Consider the following 21,395-nt stretch of genomic DNA (forward strand, 5'->3'; position numbering starts at 1 on the left):
GAGAGATGGAGAAGGGGTGAAGGGAAGTATTTCATCTGTGTTGGAAGCCCTGGCAGTGGGGTCGGTAGGGCTGCATGCTCTGATCTAGATGAAGTCAGTTACTGTCTTGTTACATACTTCCAAGGAAGCTTGTCTTGCCCTGTTTGCGATGTGGCTATGAGGGAGTTAGATCATGTTAGAAATTACCTTAATGCACAGCTAAGACCAAAACGCTTATTCTCCTTTCAGAAAAAAAAAAAAAAAAAAAAAAAAAAAAAGGAGATAAGTAAGGACGAGGACATCACTAGATCACTAGTTAAGACTTCCAATACCAACACCATCATTCAGTCTTCCTAGATCTTCCTCTAGGATTTTGCCCACAGCCAAAAAGGTGCATCACATTCACCCAGATGCGTACATTGTCATTTTGCATAAATAGGCAGTTGTGTTTAACCTCACACGAGCTACCTGCAGGGTTAATTCTCAAACAGGCACGCCTTGTCTACACAGACTCTGCAGCCTGCGGCACACCAACATCTGTTCTGGTGTCGTGTACTTCCACAGATTGCACATGGCATTAGGAGTAAGAGCTCCCTCCCATAATCCGATTTATATTGCCAGTTGTCCCCTTTTCTGGGCTTCAGATATGTGCTGCAGTCCTGAGAGCCTTTTTCTATTTCTGTCAGTGCTTACTGAGAGCAGAAGTGTGGATCTCCCCTTCTGGAGGGCGCTTACTGCTACTTTAGCTGAGGAGGCTCTCACTGAGTGCAAAGGTTGCTCTCACATCCTGTGAGTTTGGGTGGCATAGTCAAGGAATACCTGTAGGGTGAACTGAACCTGAAAACATGTGGGTAGTCTTTTTTTTTTATTTAATAGAATACAATAGCCCACCTTACAGGTGGCATGCACCACTGGAGAAAATGTGTATCTGTAAATACAAAGCAGTTAAAGCAGTTTTTACTCTTAATACTTTCTTTTTTTCCTAATTCAACATACCTGCTTTCATTGAAGGGCAAAGAGTTTGATGGTTAAGTAAAAAAAGTGAGAAGAATTGACAAAAGGGGAAGGACAAAGGAAAAATACAAATTTTGAGTAGCAAAGTAGGTCCAGAAGAGTTTCATAAAACAGAATTGTGGCCTGCACTTCAAAAAATCATTCATTATGTAGAATCAGTAAGACCTTTCTCTGTGTGAATTGTTGACGGTGAGAAACAGATGCATGGAGCTTTGAACCTGAATTTTTCCAAAATACTTTGTCTTCTCCTTATTCCTTCATCATGTATGAATTGGTGTGTAGACTAGGTGGAGATGGTGTGCTGTCTAGCACGTTTTATTGATGCTGTTTGAGCTTCCAGTGTAGACAGTTTTTGACATTTGTTTTAGAACATATTTTCTGGTTGTGATGAGATTCCATTTTTCCTGCAGGCAGGAGATATAGAGGGATATGAAATGGTCGTCAAGTTAATGGTGTCCAGAATCCCTTTATTGCCTTCAAAGGGCTGGCAAAACTAGTGAATGGAAAAAAATGAACATGACAGATAAGTAGGCACTGGATAGAAAGCTTGAATAGCTGTGGGAATTTTTGGGACCACAGCAGCAGTGTTGGAATTTCATCAAATGAAGGGGAATGTTTCCCCCCATCTGTTCTGCAGATACATGTCTTAATATTTTAAGTACAATATTGCAGACCAGGGCAGTCTGTTAAGTTACAAAGCTGAGACTTGTCTTTCTTTTCCTGCAAAATTTGCTCACTGAGGGTCCAGTTGTGTAAGGTGCTGAGTGTCCTCAGCTGCCACCATCGTAGCATCAGTTCATGATTTCTGTATGCCTGGTGTCACAGAAGCATCTGGCTCCTCTATTTCACTGCCAGTACCTTTACAACCAGAGGAGTCTGGGGCAGGAGCATGAATCTGTTGGAATCCAGTTTAGGATTTTTTTTTTTAGAATAAACAAACGTAAGCTTTTCTAGTCCTTTTGCTGTTGAAATCTCAGATTGGACAATGACATTCTAGGGCATAATACAGACATGAATTGCAAAACAAAAGGGAATCTTTTCAGATTTTGGGGTTGGGGTTATTTTTCCATTTTGCTGCTAAAAAAAGTTAGATCCTGAGAAGTGTCAATGAGGTAAATATTTACACTTCCCCTATCCTGCAATAGCAGGCAAATTTGCAGAAAATAAAAACTGACTTTATTGCCCAGTGTCAGGATTGTTTCTGTCACATCCATAAATGGAAGAGATTGAATGGGCAACTGTATCTCTCCTTCTTCATAATTAACAAGGAGATCATGCTCAGCAGAACAAAATGGAGGAATACTGGGTGCCCTGTTGTCCATAACACCATACTGAGAATTGACCACTGCCACAATATTTCATATCTATGCGCTAAACAATTATAAAAAACACCACCCATTGCAAACTAGCATGACTCCATTAAAGGGGTGGTTTCTGTTTGCACTGCAATCATGTGCACTTCTCCCAGACCATTTGTTATTTCCTCCTCTGCACATTAAGTTTGGTACATACATGTCTTTTGAAGAACTGGCAAACAGCTAACTTTGCCAGCTATTGCTGATGTGGAGAGGAATCCTCACTCCATCTTCAGACAACTGCCTCTCCAGCAGGCATGGAAAAGTGTCAGGAACTCTTTTAGGGTGGCATTCTGGCCAATGCCTATGCAGATGCACAAGAACAAAGTATTTTTTATTGAAGCCAAAATGTATGTAATTGAAATTGTCAATTACCACCACTAATTTCCAAAATAACCCCAGTGTGTTTATTAAACAACATAAGTGTGGTAATTTGGAACATGTGACATTAATTATGGGTGCAGGATTAGGCATACCCACCTGATCTAGGTTTCCTTTTTCTCACTGCCAGCATTACATTAACAAATTTGGAGCCTGAGGCATAGTCAGCTTCTGACACTGAAGTGTACTAGCTGTATCAGCATAATCTGGCTTCATCTTTTACATCTAATTTTATTTTCCTGAAAAGTCTATTATTATTATTATTGGAGCATGACAATATGCTTCTTTGGAGAGAGAAAAAAAACCAGGGAAATTATTAATTCAAACCGTCAGCAATATCTAGATTATTCATATTGTTATGAAAAACATTTCACTTGTAAAATAAAACTGGTGCATGTTTGCTTTTTGATAAAGTATCAGGAACAAGTGGGTATCTTTCTGCTGGGGCAGTTTGTAGAAATTTTGCAAAATCCAAATTAGCATACATCTTCCTAAAATTGCAGTAATTTAAAAAACTATGGCTTTTCATCAAAAAAAGGAAAGTGTTGCATTTCTCAGATTAAGTGAAAATAAGTTCACGTTGCAAAAGTGATAATGCCATTAAACAATTTTATAGGACAAGGCCTGCTAATGCCTTGTGTGCTGCTGATGCACATCATCTGCCAGTCAGCTTTCCACTTATATTTTAGCTGCTTTGCTGATTTTTATCAGTTCATCTGCTTAAAATGTGTTTTATAAAAGACTTTTTATTTCATACACTTTGATTCATCTTTACTCTCACTGAAGATTTCCTATTTAATTCCATTGAATTAATATTTTAATACTTGTTGAAGTTGAAGGCGACTGGCATGTCTTCTCCTGGAGTTGCATTTACACTGATTTCTCTGGTGCAGTCCCTGATGACTTCCCACAATAATCAGACAGAGCTGTTTGCCATGCTTCACAGAAGTGGTTAGTTAATGAAGATTTGTTTGGGGACAGGCTGAAGCTAATGGCATGGCTCATTTCCTCAATAAAAACTTCTGTTTAGTAAACTGTATCTGATGACCTCATGACGCTCATGTCAGTCACTGTTTTTCCTAGGACATTTGTTCTGATTTTTACAGATAATAGCTCTCCAGCCATTCTTTGATACTGTTTTAGAGAAAACTAATGATGTGTCCTCCTCTAATGATGATAATTAATCTAGTCTCATAGATTTTTATCTTTCATCTTTTGCTGCCTATGAAAAATATAGATATCTTTTAGTTTGTCAGCCAGCAACACCCCTCCAGAAGTCAGACTACAGACTCTTCAGACAGTATTCAGATGCCCATCATTTATATAGTCATATTTTATATCTGCTAAAATCATTATTGCATAATGTTACTGCTGTGCAACATTCCCTACTGTGCACATGCATATTAATCACCCATGGCTGTAACAGTCATTTCCTATAAATTTTGCCTATATTTTAATTTTTTGGTTTCCCCCAGTTGCACCCCTCTGGTTAGCTCAAAGAAGAACTCTCTTTCAATTTCCAACCCAATGTGTTGTTGGACAAACAAGGCAGCTCCAGCATACAAGTGTCATTCCTGCCTGAAGAAAGGGAATGGGTTACAAGCAGGAAGGGAAGAGGAGACGACAGCTCTCAGACGAGGAGTGTTTCAGCTCTGACAACTTGAGAGATTTTTCTGGATCCCTACTAGGAAACCAAATTTCCTTTTCCCTTTTTTTTTTTCCTTTTTGTATTTTAATTAGTAGAATTATAGTGAGGCCATCTCAGCAGACAGGATAGGGTGGCTTGTAGAAATACAGCAGCTAAGGTCACCCACCCAGTCATGAACTATGAAACCATCATGTTTGCAACTTCTGAAATGGAAGAAATGGGGATAACTAGCACAGACTGCACTCAAAGAAAGATCATTGCTAATCTGTAAGCATACAATACCAGTGCTTTTTTCCTAGTTCTTTTTAACTGCATATAATTATCCTTCAGACAAGCTGTCCTTTTTCACAGCTTCTTTCTTTTGTTTCCGTTTCCTCTGATTCTGTTCCATGTTGCTAGTTTGAGTAATTATGTAACTGTTTCTGATTTTTGGAACTGAGGTGGGTTCCACTTGTGCAGCTGGGCTCACAGTCCCTCTGTCACCAAACTCAGCTGTTGGCCCATGGGCCAGCAGTGCCCACCTCTCACCGTTTTGTTATTGCTGTTTCACTGCACTCAGTAGCATTAAGAGCAATCCCCCCCACCCTTCTTGCTAAGCTATATATTCTATTCCCTGTTGTGTTAGTGAATCTTCTGTATCTTTTCTGAATTCTTATTTCATCTTATTACACCATTTCCACTTGCATAAGGCAGCAATGAGAAAGCTCCAAGCTATGTGTTCCTTGCAAAAACAGAAATTTGCAGTCACAGAAGTCCTGTTGTGTTAGTAAAAACATGAGAATTTGAGTCGCAACAATGTGAGGAGGCAGAGTACAGGTCAGGCTGGCAATGAACCATCACAAAGATGTTGCTTTCACAGAATAGCATTTGAGGTGAGGCTTTCCTGCATTGCATGTGTGAAATTCATTATTTTACTTCTTAAAATGAAAATTTCTGTTAAACAAAAGTTAGCCGGCTATTGGAGACGGGTTGGTAAGGCAATCCCGATACCCCTTTACCCTGTCTAACCTTTAGGGCAAAAAATTACCAGCTTTATAGAACTTGGTCAGCCACATCTCCATTTTTCTTAACATGATCTTCATTTTACATGAACTAGATTGAAAAAGCAGAATATGCAAGAATATTTCTTCTGGCCACTTGAGGGTTTTAACAGCAGAATAATAACTAATTCCCCATCCTGCGTATAATTATGGCAAATTCTGCTGAGAGGATCAATTTTCTCCAGTCTCCATTCCCCCTTTATCTAATCACATTCAGCAGGAAGCTTTGCCAGTAATCTGGCTGGCTCAGTTCCACTTCACGATAGTTCTTTTACAAAAATCTCTTCTTGAACAAGTTGTTACAAATACACTACAATTACAGTATATTGTGTTCTTCCAACTTACAGATTTTAAAATGTAACATTTACGGTGAGAGCAAGGCCTATGGTTCATTCAGGTGCATGAACCATGGCACAGGGTCAAGTTTTTTAATAACTGCATTTGCGTGCGGTGATTCACCTCATTTGATGCTTTCAGGGAACCCTCCTCTTGCTAATGGGTCAGAATTGGTCATAAGGGTCTGCTCCAGCACAAGATACAAAACTCTTAACTAGGTTTAAAACAAATACAGTTCCTTTTACAAGAATTGGGTTGATAATAACAGCAGTAGTTTGAATTAAGTGTAGCTCTGATATCCAAAAAGTTATGGGCTAATTCCTTTTTTCTTTCAATGTACCCTAACTGAAACGTGAAAAACTGTTACTGCACACTGAAGGTAAAAATTAATTTTGACCTAAAATAAATATATCCTAGATAATTCTCTTTGTATATAGAAGTAAGCCCATGAATCTCATGTCTTTTGAAGCTGAGCAGCTGAGCAGCCAAGGCACACTCTGGATTTCACAGCTGCAGGCAGCGCCGAGGACAGACAGTTCCGAGGAGTGCGGTTCAGCTGAGAGCGAGCTGCAGCGCAGCCAAAGGGTGCCCTTTGTCTTTCACTTTTCTGGAAGTCATGCAACAGCCTTGGTACCATCACCCCCCGTCTTGTGCGAAAATGAAAACTGTTCTCACAATGTTTCGAAAAACAGGAAGAGGGGAATGCTTGGAAAGTCACAATGAGCCGGCGCTGTTGAAAGTGAAACAGCGGATGATATCGGCTACACCTCCTGCTTCCAAGGAGACTGACATCTGATCCTGGAAACAAGGAATGTGAAATGACGTTTTTGATTTGGAAAGCTATTAAAATACTTCAACAGGTGCTCTACCTGTTCTAGTGCAGAGCTTTGCAAATTTGGTATTAACAATGCTTATTTTCTTGAAAGCTGTTGTTGTGCCTCAGTTTTGTGAATTTTTAATTTGTCAGCTTTATTTAATCTTGAGAGATTTCTAAACAGATTTTCCCATCCACATTCCTTGCATCAACAACTTGAATTATTTCCACCCCTAATTTAGTGAACAATTTAGTCCCAGGCAGAAAGTTGCAGTATGAATCTGCATTTCCCTGAAGGATACCTGCTTATGCTTTTGACAAAGGATCATCTCAAACTGGAAATGGATAAAATGAGAACTTTCTTGGAAGTAACTGCAAATGTGGGTCACAGCTTTCCAGCAGACCAGTGATGAAAATGAGATGTGGCTGCTTCCTCCTCTGACCCAATTGTTCTTCATTAGCATCAGCAATAAGCCCTACTAAGCAGTGCTGCAGCTCTCTGGCCTTTTAAATTCCCACAGAGAAAGATCACTTTTGTGAGTCCTGAGAACAGCTGGTTTTACTTATGCATATATGATCATGTGGGAACAAAGGGAATTACTTAAAGCAAAGAGCTAGTAATTTCTTCCAGAGATCTTCAATGTATGGATGCCTGATTTCCTCAAAGTCTTGCTTGTAGCAAGCATTGCTTCCTAATAAAGAGACTAGAGCAGAATGTAAGCACTTGCTGTCTTTCATGGTCATCTTTAAAAGAGAAAGATAATGCATAACATGTTCAACAAGATATTTTTCTTCTCAAAACGAAAGCTTTCTCACTTGCTGAAGGGAAAAAACCCTCTCAAGTACCAGGCCATGGTGATGTACTTTGTTTTAAAAAAAAAAAAAAATTGGAAAACAGATGTTTAACTCCAGGGCCAAGTGTTTGCCTAAGCCAACTCTCTTGGGGAGCTGTAAGAGCAAATATCAGGAAGACAAAGTAGTCACCCTATAGGATCCTATAAACTGCTTGTTGGCTCTTGAGATAGACAAGGAGACAGAATGGCATTTTTGTAAGCCTGGGACTAAAAATTGAGATGGTAGTGACTGACAAGGCAAGAAGACTTAGGTGCAAGCCACAGCAGGAAGAGTGTTAAACTGTGGTCTCTAAGAGGACCCACCGTGATCACAGGGATATTCAGCTGGGACCAGCTGGGAGAGAACCTCAAGTCTGTTATCTTTTGAGGTAGATGATTTTCATCCTATTCCTTATAGTAAGTTTCCAAAAAAGACTCAAAAGAGCTTTTAAACTTGAAAAGATAAATTTTACTAGACTTTGACCTGAAGTAGTTGGCTTTTAAAATGAAATTCAAAGGAAATTCAAAGTGACTCAACAAGATGGGATAGAAATTAATAAGACTGGAGAACATTTTGATGAAGAAGCTGTGAGTGAAAATTGCTCAGGAAGGCAGACGAAAGCCGCCCTCTGGAGCTGGATTGTTCCCTGCATTTGACACAAAGCTCCTGTGTGGTGTTAAACAAGCAATTTCCTTGTATCAGAGTGACACAGGATCTCAGATTGGGCTGGAAGGGACCTTTAAAGATCAGCTAGTTCCAACCCCCTGCTATGGGCAGGAGCATGTCTGCCTGCTTTGAACTTGTGTCTTAGGTCTCTGGCTGGAAATGCTTATTTAAGTGCCTGGTTAATTGCTGAGGTAGAACTGAAGTCACAGGGAGTTCTCCTTTGCTTGTAGGAGGTGATTACCTCCTGCACCCAATCTCTACTGAATTAGTAGCCATTTTATTATGAAATAGCCAGTTGGGTTGAATTAAGACTTATAAGGCCTGTGGGATTTTTTTACAGATTGAGTACAGGGCATATATTATGTGCAGATAGATGCCTACATTGATTATACAGAAAAATATATGATATAGACTTCATAACTAATCTTCTGTCCTCTGATTTCTCCCCAGCTTCAATTTAGTTTAAATTGTAGCTTATGCCTCTCTGTGTGTGTGGTTTTCTCTGGGATTTTCAGTGTTTGGATTCTATAACAATTTGTGTTAATAATGAGACTGTGAGTAATTTCCACCATCATACGGAGTTTCTTTATAGGCAGAGGATGCAAACGTAGCCATGCACTGTTGGAAATCTCATAGTACCTGACTAGCTCTCAGAGGAGTTCCCCAATCCAATGCTGGTACATGTAGAGCACTTTTTATGCTCTCTGTGCAGTATTTAATGGTCCACAGATTTAACCAATCATCCTAATAAAATCTCAAATATAAAAAAGCCATTCTTGAAAAGAAATGCAGAGACTGAAAAAGGCCAGAATAAAGTTGATCCCATAAGCTGTTAGGATTTTTGCATTGAGTTGCAAGCCTTATCACACAAAAATTCACTAGAACACAGTGTAAACAAGGTTAAAAATCAAATATTTTGGGAAAGGTAAAAGTAGTGATAAGTAATGTTTAAAAGAAAGGCTTAAACTTTGCTGTTTCAAACATGTTTGCCATTTCAAAGAGCTTCCAGCTTTAGCTTTAATACTCTCCCAAAATGTTTCCTCTTTAAATTTGGCTCTACCCCCAGAAATAATTTCCTTCTTGAAACTGAAAACAGCAGTGACAGCTCTTCTGCATGTTAAGACGTCACTGCTTAAAATCTGATATCGCATATCCCTGCAGGCTCAGAAACTGGAGCTTTATATTGCTGCAGAAGGTTGATCTCCAGCTGCCTAATTATTCTGTGCAGCTGCTTCTTTCAAATCCTGTAAGGGCCTGATGTATCAAAGTTGAAATTATCAATTTCTGCCATGAAAATCTTTCATAAGTCATATATATATATATATATATATATATATATATATATATTTGGGTTTATTATTTCAAATGGATCCACAGAGAGTTGAGTATGTAGCAACTGTACAAGAAATTCTTTGAAAACTGAAATTCAATTTTTTTGTTTTGTTTTTCTTGTAATATGCCTTCATTCAGGAAAGATGTGGTTTCAGAAGACTTCAGCCAGCGAAAACTTACACACCCTGACATTCACTGACTGCCTTTTGATAGTATATCGTAATACAATACCATGTTGTCTACAAAATATGTTTCTTGCCCAGCTGTCCTTTGCATTCAGTTACTTGATTTCAGTAATAATGAAAAATAGCCTGTCCAAAGTAGTGTTTCATAACACACTGTAAACAATATAATTTGATCTCAACAGCATTAGGATGGTCAATTAAACAGAAAGCCGAGCCACCAGCCACCTGTTAAATCCCTTCACTGCTGCTCCATCACCAAGAAAGCTTGCCCTGTGCTCAAGCTCTCCCAGGGTGTTTTAGAGAAGATGAAAAGCCCAGAAGGTCACCCCAAGGGGCTTCTGGGCGCAGGAGACAGGGAGGCTTGGAACCCTCACAGAGGGGCAGGGTCCTGCGGCAAGTCCCGCTAGAGCCAACCAGCTGTGACAACAGAGTCGGTGCTACTGCATTTAATATCTGCTGAAGTTGTTGAATTTTGACAGCTCTGACAACACTAATCATGTGGTTGGTGTTAAAAGCTTAGGATTTGACATAGTGATAGATCTGTGTATCTTAACTGAAGGTTTGAAATGGAAAGGAAAACATCCTCATGGATGAGAAAAAGACCAAGCTACCTAATACCTTCTTATTCTCAGTCTTTGTAAGATCAGTTGTTCTCCAGGTATCCAGCCCCTGAGCTGGATGACTGGAACAGGGAGCAGAACCCCCATAATCCAAGGGGAAATGGTCAGTGACCTCCTGCACCACTTAGACACACACAGGTCCATGGAGCTAGCTGGGATCACCCAAGACTACTGAGGGAGCTGGTGGAAGTGCTCACCAAGCCACTTTTCATCTATTGTGAGCAGTCATGGCTGGTACACAAGCACTTGTGGTGTCATCGTGTTCTACTTTTGATGTCCAGTTGGTTCACTTTAGCATTCTTCTACATTTTAATCAGGACAGAAAGGTGTAGCACCACGCAGGTGTATATGCAGTTCACACACTTTGCTACAGGTTACCCATGCTGTATTCCAGATTCACTTCATTGCTTCTAAATTTTTTTTCAAGAACAAAATTTAGGATGACCTTGAGTTTATTTTTGAAAGAATAACTACATCAGTGCCTGTTTCTGCAACCTAAACATAAAAATTACATGGGAGTTTAAGCCTCCATAATGATTTAGAAATACCTAGAACATGAGTTGAGTTGGAATGTGTTTCTGTGTTTCAGCCATAGATGAAAAAGTAGGATTAATTTTGACTGAAAGGAAACTTGCCAAAGGCCACTAAGTAACTTTGTTTTGAACGATAAGCAGGTGCTTGCTGCTGTGAAGTTTTGCTGAGATTAGGAGTGAAAAAGTTAAAGGGACAGAGTTTCCAAAGCATTTCACTCCCATGTTTGTCAGGGGAGTGAATCCTAAAAATCCACTGCAGAGAAGAGGTAAATAACTGATGTCTATGATTCAAAAAACAAAGTCAGACCTTTGCCTGATATATAGACATACACTTTTGTAGAGCAATATGACTAAACTATTCTATAAGAAACTGATAAATTGCTGTAACTTGTAAGGTTTGTCATCAATCTTGTTCTACTGACTGCCTGGACAAATAATAAGCCAATTATGCTTGTCATGTGTTATCTTAAACTGATGACTTTGACATTAATTTTAATATTTTAAGGAGTTTTTTTTCTTCTGTGGTTAGTTCTACTATTATGCTATTTGTGTCCTCTGTGAATTCTCCAGGTGGGAACAGTTAATTTTTTTTTAATACAGAGAGATAATTAAAAAGGACTTTGTAATTTCCTTTTTCATGTATCACTAGCTGCTTTAGAATTCACTTAACTACAAAATTTTACTAGTTACATAATCCTATTCCTTGTCAATGCAGCCACTCTTCTGTAAAGTGAAAATCTCAGACTCTACCCATACATGCATCAAAAGATACTTGCACTTATGATAGTATTAATTTTCAAAAATTGTTCCATAAGCATTTTCAGAATGGATCTTCTTAGTTGGAAATATGTGGGGAAAAAAAATCATATGGTGATTTGTGAAATTTTGCTTCATTACAAGGAAAAAAAAATGATTCATTTCTCTTCCTCACCAGACTATTTCCTGATGTGTTCAGTGTTGTGCATTTATGGTTTCAAATACCCAATTTCTTTACTTTTATAATAGATCTTCATGATTCCATTCCCACTTATAAAACTGATTATGATAGTACTCAACATTGACATTGTATTTTTCATCCTTGCAACAATTCACAAATGAGAAAAGTAAGGATTATTGGCCCTGTATCAGTGATGAAAAAAAACTAAAATAAAAAGGGAATTGGAGCTTGAATTTTACTCTAGACCTTCTGATTCTAGTCTTGTGAGTGCTGATAACAGTAAGCTTTCCATCTGAATACTAAAGTTTTCTTCTTCTCATAGTATTAGCATATATGCCATGATTTTAAATTTGCCTCTATTTTAATTTCTGTTCATTCAACCTCATTTCAATTAAGATTTTAAATTTTTTTTAACACATAGTTACCTAATAAATTGTTTTTCAATCAACACTAAAAGTGATTTAGGAGTGAAGTCATGGATTTTGAAAGTTCAGAAACCAAAAAAAGAAACATATTTCGAAATTCAATAGTTATGCTTGTCTAATCAATACACTGCTAGCAAAGATTGGGAAAGTGGTTACTTTATTAAGGTTTGGCAGACTAGAGTTGTTTGTCATCACCTCGATGAGGACTAAAAAAAGCAAGGATGCTCCCTGTGATAGCTGGACTTTTGATCCTCCTTAGAGAGAGAAATGGAAGAAATTAGGTTCCTTTTTTAATATGCATCGGTACATCTGCATGGAAAATTTTGTTCAGCATCTTCCTAGGGATCTTGTTTGTAACCTTGGTGTTATTTTTTTCTGCTCACCAAATTGAACCTGGTTCCTTTTGACAAGTGTTTGCCATCATTGTTTAGAATCTAAATCTTTGTACAAAGAGTCAAGTTACCTAAGTGTTTTATATCTATCTGAAGTTTCTGGATTTCATGTGAGATGGGAAGATTAGCACTTATAGTTTATAAGTTAACTCCATTTCCTAAAAATGGATTAAATTCTTGAGTTTCTTATTTTTTGCAACACAAATGTTTGCACTCATGAGAAAATTCAGCTGACATCGTTTTGGGAAATCAAGGAAATAAATGGCGAAAACAGCTGTAAGGAAATTAATATTGGTTAGTTTGCTTGGAGTACAGTGAATTTCTCAGTCAGAGCAGAGTTTCTATCTGCTACAACCATTAATTTTGCTGATTTACTGTAAACATTTGAAATGGCATAAGAGAGCCTAATTTCCTGCCTTTCTTTTAGAAATAGTACTGCCTGATTCCCACATGCAGCCCACTTCAGCTTGGAGTGTTTATTGGTACTATTTATTGTTCTTGTTAAGCCTGGGTGGCGTTCTTTGAGCTACCATAGTTCACTGCAAAGAGGGACCTGCAGATCTGTGAGGCATCACTGAACATCAAAAGTTCAAAGCTGCTTAGGTTGAGAAACCATCAAGATCCCTTTCTTCAGACTCTCGAAAATGGGAAGTTTGTGTTCTGGCTTGTGACTCGTGAGGTGTAGATTATAATCTATAAGAAGGAAGTGCAAAATTACCTTGGTTTTGTCCTAGAATGAGAGTCTCAAGGAACTTCAGGAGCAACTTTAAGCCTCTCGTAGTGACAAGATCAGATAACAAGCACAGTGAAACCCTAACTCCAGTTAGTGACGGCAGAGAGCTGTGCTATTCAGCTGGAGTCTGTGTATCCATCATCCCCGGGGCAGCTGCTGTGAGTCAGCAGCTGACCCAGAGCCCAGGACTGATCCCTCCCTCTGCCTGCTCTGATGGCTCAGGAGAGGGGGGATAACATGTCTGTGTAGGACAAATCAACACAGAGGGGTTATGGATGGATGCCCAAGGATGGGGGGAAGCACCTTCCAATAAGGGCAAAAAAGTAAAATGCTCCTAGACATCAGGAGTAGATCCAGGATCTGTCCTGCTGACAGGACAGCAGACCCTGCTCTCTGTAAAAAGCAAATGTGGAGAAATTTCTGTACTTGGTCTTTCGGGGAGTGAGCGAGGCAAACTGGCTGGGTTTGGACAGACAAGATGAGGTGGTCTGATCAGCAGGTTGTGCTGTTGTATCATTGGAAGCTGTGCCTCAGCACTCCTCCTAGCTTGCTACAAATTCCTTATGGCAATGTGCACATTTATCAACAAATAAAAAAGATTTTCTAAGACCTTTTAAAAGATCTCTCTTTTTGAACTCTTAGGCTCATATTCATCATGTCCTGCAATTAATGCAGTTTATGTCATTTAGGATATTACATCTGACCTGATGAGACTTCCATTCTAATCACCACCTTTTGTCATTATTAGATCACTTCAATCAACATGCTGATCTGATTAAGTAATTCTAGTCTCAACCTCTACCTCTGATTTAAGGCGGCAATACCTAAATTGAAATGAAACTTTGAGTAGACAGTAGCATGTTTGTAAGCATCCACGAGCCAGTGCCAGGGGATTTGATTATTGCTGCCGAGGAGGTGAGAATTTTTCTTTTACTAGCTTGTTTCAACAGTCCAGGAGAACATGTTCTTCAATCATTCTAGAGAACTAAGCTTCATTTTCTGTTTTATAACCCAAATTAAAATGTCATTTTACTTGTTTCCTGTTAACTCTGCCAAACATCTTGTGCCTCTGCCTTGGCCAAACAAACAGTCCGCACGCTGTGGTTCTGTTGGACAACTAGAAACTGTTTGCTCATTTTGTTGACCCAGTTCCAGCCAAGCAGTAAATGTGGAATACAAAAAATTCCAATTGTCTTGGTCAAAGTCAGAAGAATCAGGTTGTCTGTAATATTTAGTTGCCAGTGCCCAGAAAAATGGGTGTGAATACTTTCCAAAAGAAAAGCTTTAAAGAGCATATGTGATTTTAAGGATTACCATAAGCAAGAGGATTATTATTTGAGAGACAAAGGGAATAAGAGATTACAGCACATTAAAAGAGAGTTGTTTTACATCAAAGGTGTAGGATGGTTACACACTGTATAATACAAGGCATTGGCCAGAGAGCCAGACAGTTGGGATTTAGATTGAGCTCTCAAGCTCTTTTAGCTTTTTCTGATTTCAGCTCTTTATAGCAGTGTCTGAAATATGCAGAGATGTTTGCATTCAGAAGAGAATTAAGCAACAATAATCAGCTTACAGATTTCTGTTCTGTGATATGCTGAAGAAAAGAGAAAAAATCCAGACATTTGGGTCAAATATAAAAAGCCTCTGGGCTGTTTGGAGTGAGCATCCAGTTGAATGATCACAGGAAGAAATTTCTATTAAACATCCCATCAAATAGCCTCTTCTCTTTGGCAAAATGCATAACTAAAACATTTAGTGTCTTTCATCTTGTCTTGAGATTTGTTTCCATCATCTGATTGCAGCTGAAATCTTAAAAAAAAAGTTTTGAGTGTGTACTTTAAAATTATTCTGCATTATATATATTAAAACTAAAAGTTTTGATTTTCTCATAAATTTTCAATAAGAAAATTTACAATCAGAATTATTATGCCAATAGATCGATATGGTCTAGCCCAAAGGGCAGGAGCTTAATTCTCTTGCATCTCATTTTTCTTCCTCTGCCTGCAGATGTAGCTTGCAACTTACTTGTAGGTCAGATTTGAGCCTCAAAGCTGTGACAGCATTCCTGTAAATATGTTTACAGCTGAATGACAGTTCCGCATTGTCTGTCCCAAGAGCTGAGCACAGCAATTCATTAACTCTGAACTATCATCCAGCCATTTGACATACCCCTATGTGTATCCCAACCCTCTCGGGACTGGATTGGTAAGTTCCAGCATTCATCAAATAAAACATCCAGACACATTGCAATAAGCCTACTGTTCATGTAATTAAATAAATGCAGGGAGCATGTAAATGAGTCTTTGCAGCATGAGCCCTCGGCAGCAGCGGAGTTCGGCATTCCACTTTTCCCGATGTATGATGTTCCCGGACCTGAGTGCCCTTGGGGCCGGCCGGGTGGAAGCAATGGCCTTTCTGCCCAAACTGTAAAATGGCATCGGTTAAGGAAAGAATGTTTATAGTTCATACATCATCTGACAGGGTTTCCTGCCGCTGGCAGGGTTTTTCCAGGGCTGTGGCGGAGGCAGTAACAATAGCAGGCAAACACCAGAGGGAGTTATTGCTCTACTGGAGAAAGGAGTGCCTCAGGACACAGAGTTTTAAATAGTGTGAGGCTTCTACCCAACGAAAAATGTTCAGGTGACATGACTCCACAAAATGTAAATGGTGAAAGCATTAATTCTAATCATGTTTGAAAGAGTTGGTGTTGTTCACCAGTTTTCAGTGCTGACTCCAATGTACTGCTTCTTTGTACCAAGCAGTTGCTGTGTAACACCCACTCACCCTCCAGTAAATTTTTTACATCTCTTCTCAATACTAGAGCCTTGCAGTTCAGTGTCAAGAGCCAGAGGAGCAGGCAATAAGAAGTAACCTTTTTCACTTGTTTATTAAAGGAATCTTTTCTCCTGGTCCATCCACACAGGCTGATACTCGGTCAGAGTGCCTGTGTCTTGACTGGTAAAGTCCACATACCCTCAGGGACCTGGTTCCTCAGAGTCCTGCATGTGGAAAATGACCAGGCTGCACCCATCTCCCCAACTGCCCTAGACTTCCATGGAAGCAAATCTGGATACACAGACAGGAAAGAAGTGAGTGGGTTATCTACGTACTGGAAATGGGCTGCCCTTTCAGCAGCTATACCTGCATTTTATGCCTGCTGAAAGTCTGGCTGCCTTCTGCTCATGAAGTTTCAGCTGGCCATAAGCAGGAAAAGTGCATCCCCTGGGCTCTGGATAGAGAGGCTCTTGCAACTGCTCAATTCGCAGTAACTGATAGAAAGAAAACACAGTCAGCCCCAAGGTGTATCTATGCCAGTATCTTTTAGAGGAACATTTCAGTGAACAAACTGACCCAATTCCATTACACTTCACACAATGCTGAGGCAGGTGGAAAGCTTCTCCAATTCACTGCTGAACTTCCAAGACAAAGGACTAAAGTGGAGAGTCACTGTCTGCTTTTTCCGTGCATGTAATGAATGCTTCTGCTCTGACTGCTTTTAGTTTCTGTTGTTGAAACGGTGCTTAACTTTCCACAACCATTACACTGAGTGTCACCTGTGGAATATGAAGCAAAGATCAGCTCACCTGTCTTTTCAGCAGAAGACTTCAAAGCTCTATTTTCTATTCTCAAAAGGGTATTCTGTAAAAAAATCACCCTTTCACTGATGAATATCAAAGTAAATCCCGGCTGAGCCCAATGTTAAATTGTATACCCCTGGCTTTCACAATGCTGCCAAGGTGAAGAATTCTGCAACAAAACTATTTTTCCTAACAGTTTTATTGCAGGTGTGTAAGATCTAATGGAGATGAGCCTATTCTTTTCTTAGGTGTGTCAGCTTTACAGAGCTCACCAGCACAAAAAGAGGATCTTGGCATTCTTACACTGGCGAACATAGAAGACGCTTCATACATCCGGGTGGATGACTTGCATTGTCAAGATCTTTTAAAAGATCTGGGCGTTATTAGAGGTGGGTGTTTAATTGTTGATTAATTGAAACAGAACCATACATGAATTATCCAGGCAGTAAACCTTTTTCTTCTGATAGGTAAAAAAGAACTCTGACAGAACTGGGATCACACTCTTGCCTCAACTACCACCAATGTGAATGTAGAGGAGGAGAATTGTATTTAGGTATTTGATGATGTAGATAGACAAAATCCTCAGAAACCTCTATGCAGACCAGATGTTCAAGTAGTTTTGATTTTACAAATCTGTTACAGTATCAGTATCTCTGTAAAGTCAGCTATGATTCCTTGGTTGTAAAGTAATTCATTGCTTCTCATTTTGAAGGTAAAAATCAATATATATCAGTATAAATTTCATACTTCTTACAATATTAAATAAAAGTTTTTATGAAACCAACTTCATTAGATTAGGAAAATAAAACTCCCTGGCAAAAATTTCATAGTCAGTGTAAAGTCAGATGTTCTCTGCACACCTTAAGTTAGACTTCAGTGGTAGCATGCTGTCTTCAGAAATTATATTGTCATACAGTATCCCTGGTCCTGTTTCAGTTTCTTTCTCCTTCCAACTCTGCTAATACAGCTGTTTTCTGGACCTGTGCTCTGACTATGGAGTTAAATTTATAAAAAAAAATAAGAAAGAGAGAGAAGGGGGGGGGTGGCGGGGCAGGGAAAACTGCTACCAGTGAAGACAGCTGCCATCAGATCTTGTCCTTAATACATGCTCTGGAAGGAGCTGAAGTGATCCTTTGTGAACAGCCCATTCACTGGGGACATTTCCATTACAGACTTTCAAACACGTCCCTGTGTCATTTCTCTGTGACTTGCTCACAGCTCCTGAGCAGTGCAAGTGTTTCTTCTGCAGCAGCATAGTAGCACTGAAATGAAGGGAAATAACCTTTTTTCTACAGCAGCTTTTATGATGAGTCCTGATGTTTGGCCTGGAGAACATTGGCTTGCTGGGGAATGGATAGAAGCTGCAGAGGAGCTTGTGGCTGTAGCAACTGTCCTGTATTAAGTACAGATATTCAAAACAAACTGTTTTATAGACCTGAAACATTATGTTGTCATCACCCAAAACATAAAATCATGGTGAATAGCTCTTAAGACAAAAGTGCCACAGCAAACATTGGAACTGTCATATTTGTGTAAACCCAAGAGCACTATAAACAGTTAAAATCTGAAATGCCAAGCATGACTTACGTTCAAAACTATTCACTGTGATATTACCTTAAAGCTCAAAAGGCTCTGCCAGGCATGTTGCAGGGACAGCAGAGGAGGCACCTGTAAAATGAAGAGTAATTTCTCACGAGGATCTTTCAGGATCTGGTTCTGTGAAAAAGAAATCTTCAATTGTGAGAACAAGGGAAAAAATATCAGCTCACCCTTGGGAAAATATGGCTTGTAAACCTCTCATAGCTCTCCTTTAATAACAAATTTTTAGATACCTGTGCTTTTGAATGCCTACTTTAAAGAGCACCCACTCTTTGAAGCTCTTTCATGAAGACTTATAATCTGTGATAAAAATTTATTTTAGTCATGTCAGACCTCAAAAAGGGAAGAGAAGCACTGGATAGTAGTCCCAGTGGCAACACAGAGATTGATTTCCAAGAGTAAAACTCTGAATGACTCTTACAGTTATCTTTTATGTTTTCTTCATTTCTATCTGAAGTTGTTACATCAAGGTATTAAGACACTTCATTTGATGTTTGTGGTCTTCTGAAACTGAAGCCCTTCCACCTCATCTGAAAAATATTAAAAATGTCTACATTTCTGCTACCGCATATTTGCCTTATCTCAGCTGTGTTAAAACTCATTTACCAAGGTAAATCCAAATTATTTACATACTAAAAAACTCATCACTCCTTTGAATCCCCTGAACAGTTTATTCCTCTCATTTCAGCAAAGGATATTTCTTTAGAAAGTTTACTGGATGCCTTCAGAACTTGATGGAACTTTATCACTGTTAGCCTGTCATCAAAGTGTTTAATCAGTGTCTGCCAATGCTGAGCTCTTAGCATCCACTTGTCCCCTTTACTACAACACCTTAGTTTGATTTATGCAGCTGGATTTGTGTCAGGAAAGTTTCACAGGCCTCAGCTGGGGACTTGCATGAGGTTACAAACTCAAACCATGTTCAGGTTCGTCGTCAAGAGCAGCCCCAGAGCTAGTTCCGTTTTGCCTCTGCTCTGTCCAGTCTAATCACTGTTTCTCACTGGATCCTGCATCCATGATGGGTCGTTTGGGAGCCCAAACTCTGTCTAGCTTCTTTTGCTAAATTGGAGAAGCAAAGGTTTAAGTGGTCCATTCTGAATCCTTCCACTTCCCAGGATCCTTTGGGAGTATATTTCTCACCCTAGTTCTGGTGTTGGCTACAGAAAAGACAAAATGCAAGCAGGACACATTTTTGTATATAAGTTTAAGGGACCTCTTTATAATAATGTGATGGCACTGTGATGGCAGTAACAATGTCCATTTCCATCAGTCTGTTTTCCTTCATCCCTAAAATGGCACAGAAAACACACCCTGAATGTACTGTGATTCATATGAAAGCCTTGGCCAAGCCTGTACTTGACAGCTCTTGTGCTTTGCTGAGGATTATTTCAGTGGGCAGTCAAGGAGAGAACAACTGAAGACTGAAGCTGTTTGTATACACACAGATGTGTATTCCTGGGCTACCATTTCCCTGGCTGACCTCAGGAAGACTAGATGAAACACAGCACAAGCTGCTGAGTCAGTGAGGCTCTTTGAACTGATAACTGTGACATGTTCTGTGATGTGGTTTGCCTGGAAACATATTTGTTTCTTTTGAAAATGCAAAATACCAAAATGACATCAGTTGTAGTGTGCATTGAAAAACCTAGGCTGAGATGGCAAGCTGTTTCAGTCCATAAATGATTGCAGATGTTTGGGTGAGGCTGCAAAACACGAGACTTTTCAAACATGTACATTTGGGGAAGGAAGCTAGGGACACATATAAACATGAACATAATTGTTATATATTGCAGCCTGTCAGCTGGTCCCATTTCAGACTGGCTGTTACTAAAGATGTGCAAAAGTAAGTGGAAACTATGATAGCTGCAATGCATCTGGTTTAGTGAGTGTTTTCTATTTCTGACCCTATAGGCTTTCTTCCCTTTGTCTAATGCCAGTTACATACAAAACACATAGAACTATCAACAGGCTGAAAAAGAGGCCTAGGAGGTATACTGCTGGTTCTTATTATCACCAGATTGCAAAAGCATATAGCCTGAGCTGGTTTTCAAGCAGGCTAAGTTGCAGCTCTATGTCCCAGGAGCCTGCTTTGCAGAGCAGGATCTGGATGGTACCAATTTAGAAAGCTCTCTAAGTTTGTGATGCCCTGTAAGTGAATGAGTCATTTTGCCAGAGTCGCAGGCCTGGGAATAGGATAGAAAGAAGAGCTACTAGATGAAGAACTACTGGCATTAGGTCTTCCTCCTGATCTTCAAATTTGGGCTATTTGGCCCTGAGTTCCAGAAGGAAGGTCCAAATGGTTCTTGCTGACACAGCAGCATCAAGGTGAGTGACAGGGGCTGTAGGAGAACATGGACACCTTCTTCCCAGCCATAAGAAAAAACAAGTCATCTTGTGCCTTCACCTTCAGAAAGCCAAAGGCAGGCAAAATCTGTCATGACAAAATTATTTTTTTGCGTCACTTCTTTGGGCCAAATTGCAGCCTTTTAATAGCTTGCCATGTGGTAATTCTAACACATCCTTCATCTGACTTGTTCAGCCTTACCCCCTATGCAGCTGTGGGCAGAGCGAGGAGGGCCTTGCTGCAATGTGTTTGCAGTTGTTCTGCAGCATTATCTTTAGTTGCGTTGAGTTCCTGTAAACCCAGCTACTGACATCTTTGCACTTCTGTGTTTATTACTGATGAAAAATTAAAAATAAAGCTTTAAGTATTAACATAGCAGAAAATCTCATCATTCAGTTATCTTAAAAGTTAAACTGTCAACTACTTTTTCAAAGTTGTCCTTTTTAGGAAACTGCAACTTTTGCAATGTGCAGTTGGAAGAGGGAAAACATTTCTTTCCTGATGGGTGTTGTTCTTTTCTACTTGACAGACATTTTATTTTAAAGTGTGGGTTTGATATAAATGTGCCAAAAGTGCTAAAATTGAAGTGCAGAAGGCTAGGGAAGAAAATCTGTAGTTTTTATGAAACGTCCAAAACTATTTAGAGG

General features: G+C 39.4%; 1 protein-coding gene across 4 annotated transcripts in view; it reads left to right on the forward strand.

The window, feature by feature from the left end:
• DLGAP1 (DLG associated protein 1) overlaps nt 1-21,395 on the forward strand; it is a 134,999-nt gene that overhangs the window by 57,327 nt on the left and 56,277 nt on the right. For 2 of the 4 annotated variants that reach the window (XM_041477679.1, XM_041477681.1), the window contains exon 5: nt 14,436-14,448. The exons of the other annotated variants lie outside the window; for them this stretch is intronic. In XM_041477679.1, coding sequence (XP_041333613.1) covers nt 14,436-14,448 — 13 coding nt within the window. The remainder of the gene's footprint in view (nt 1-14,435; nt 14,449-21,395) is intronic. 4 annotated transcript variants of the gene reach the window in all.

The sequence above is a fragment of the Pyrgilauda ruficollis genome, unplaced genomic scaffold, assembly GCF_017590135.1.
Source record: "Pyrgilauda ruficollis isolate IOZ18807 unplaced genomic scaffold, ASM1759013v1 scaffold41, whole genome shotgun sequence".
Classification (NCBI taxonomy): Eukaryota; Metazoa; Chordata; class Aves; order Passeriformes; family Passeridae; genus Pyrgilauda; species Pyrgilauda ruficollis.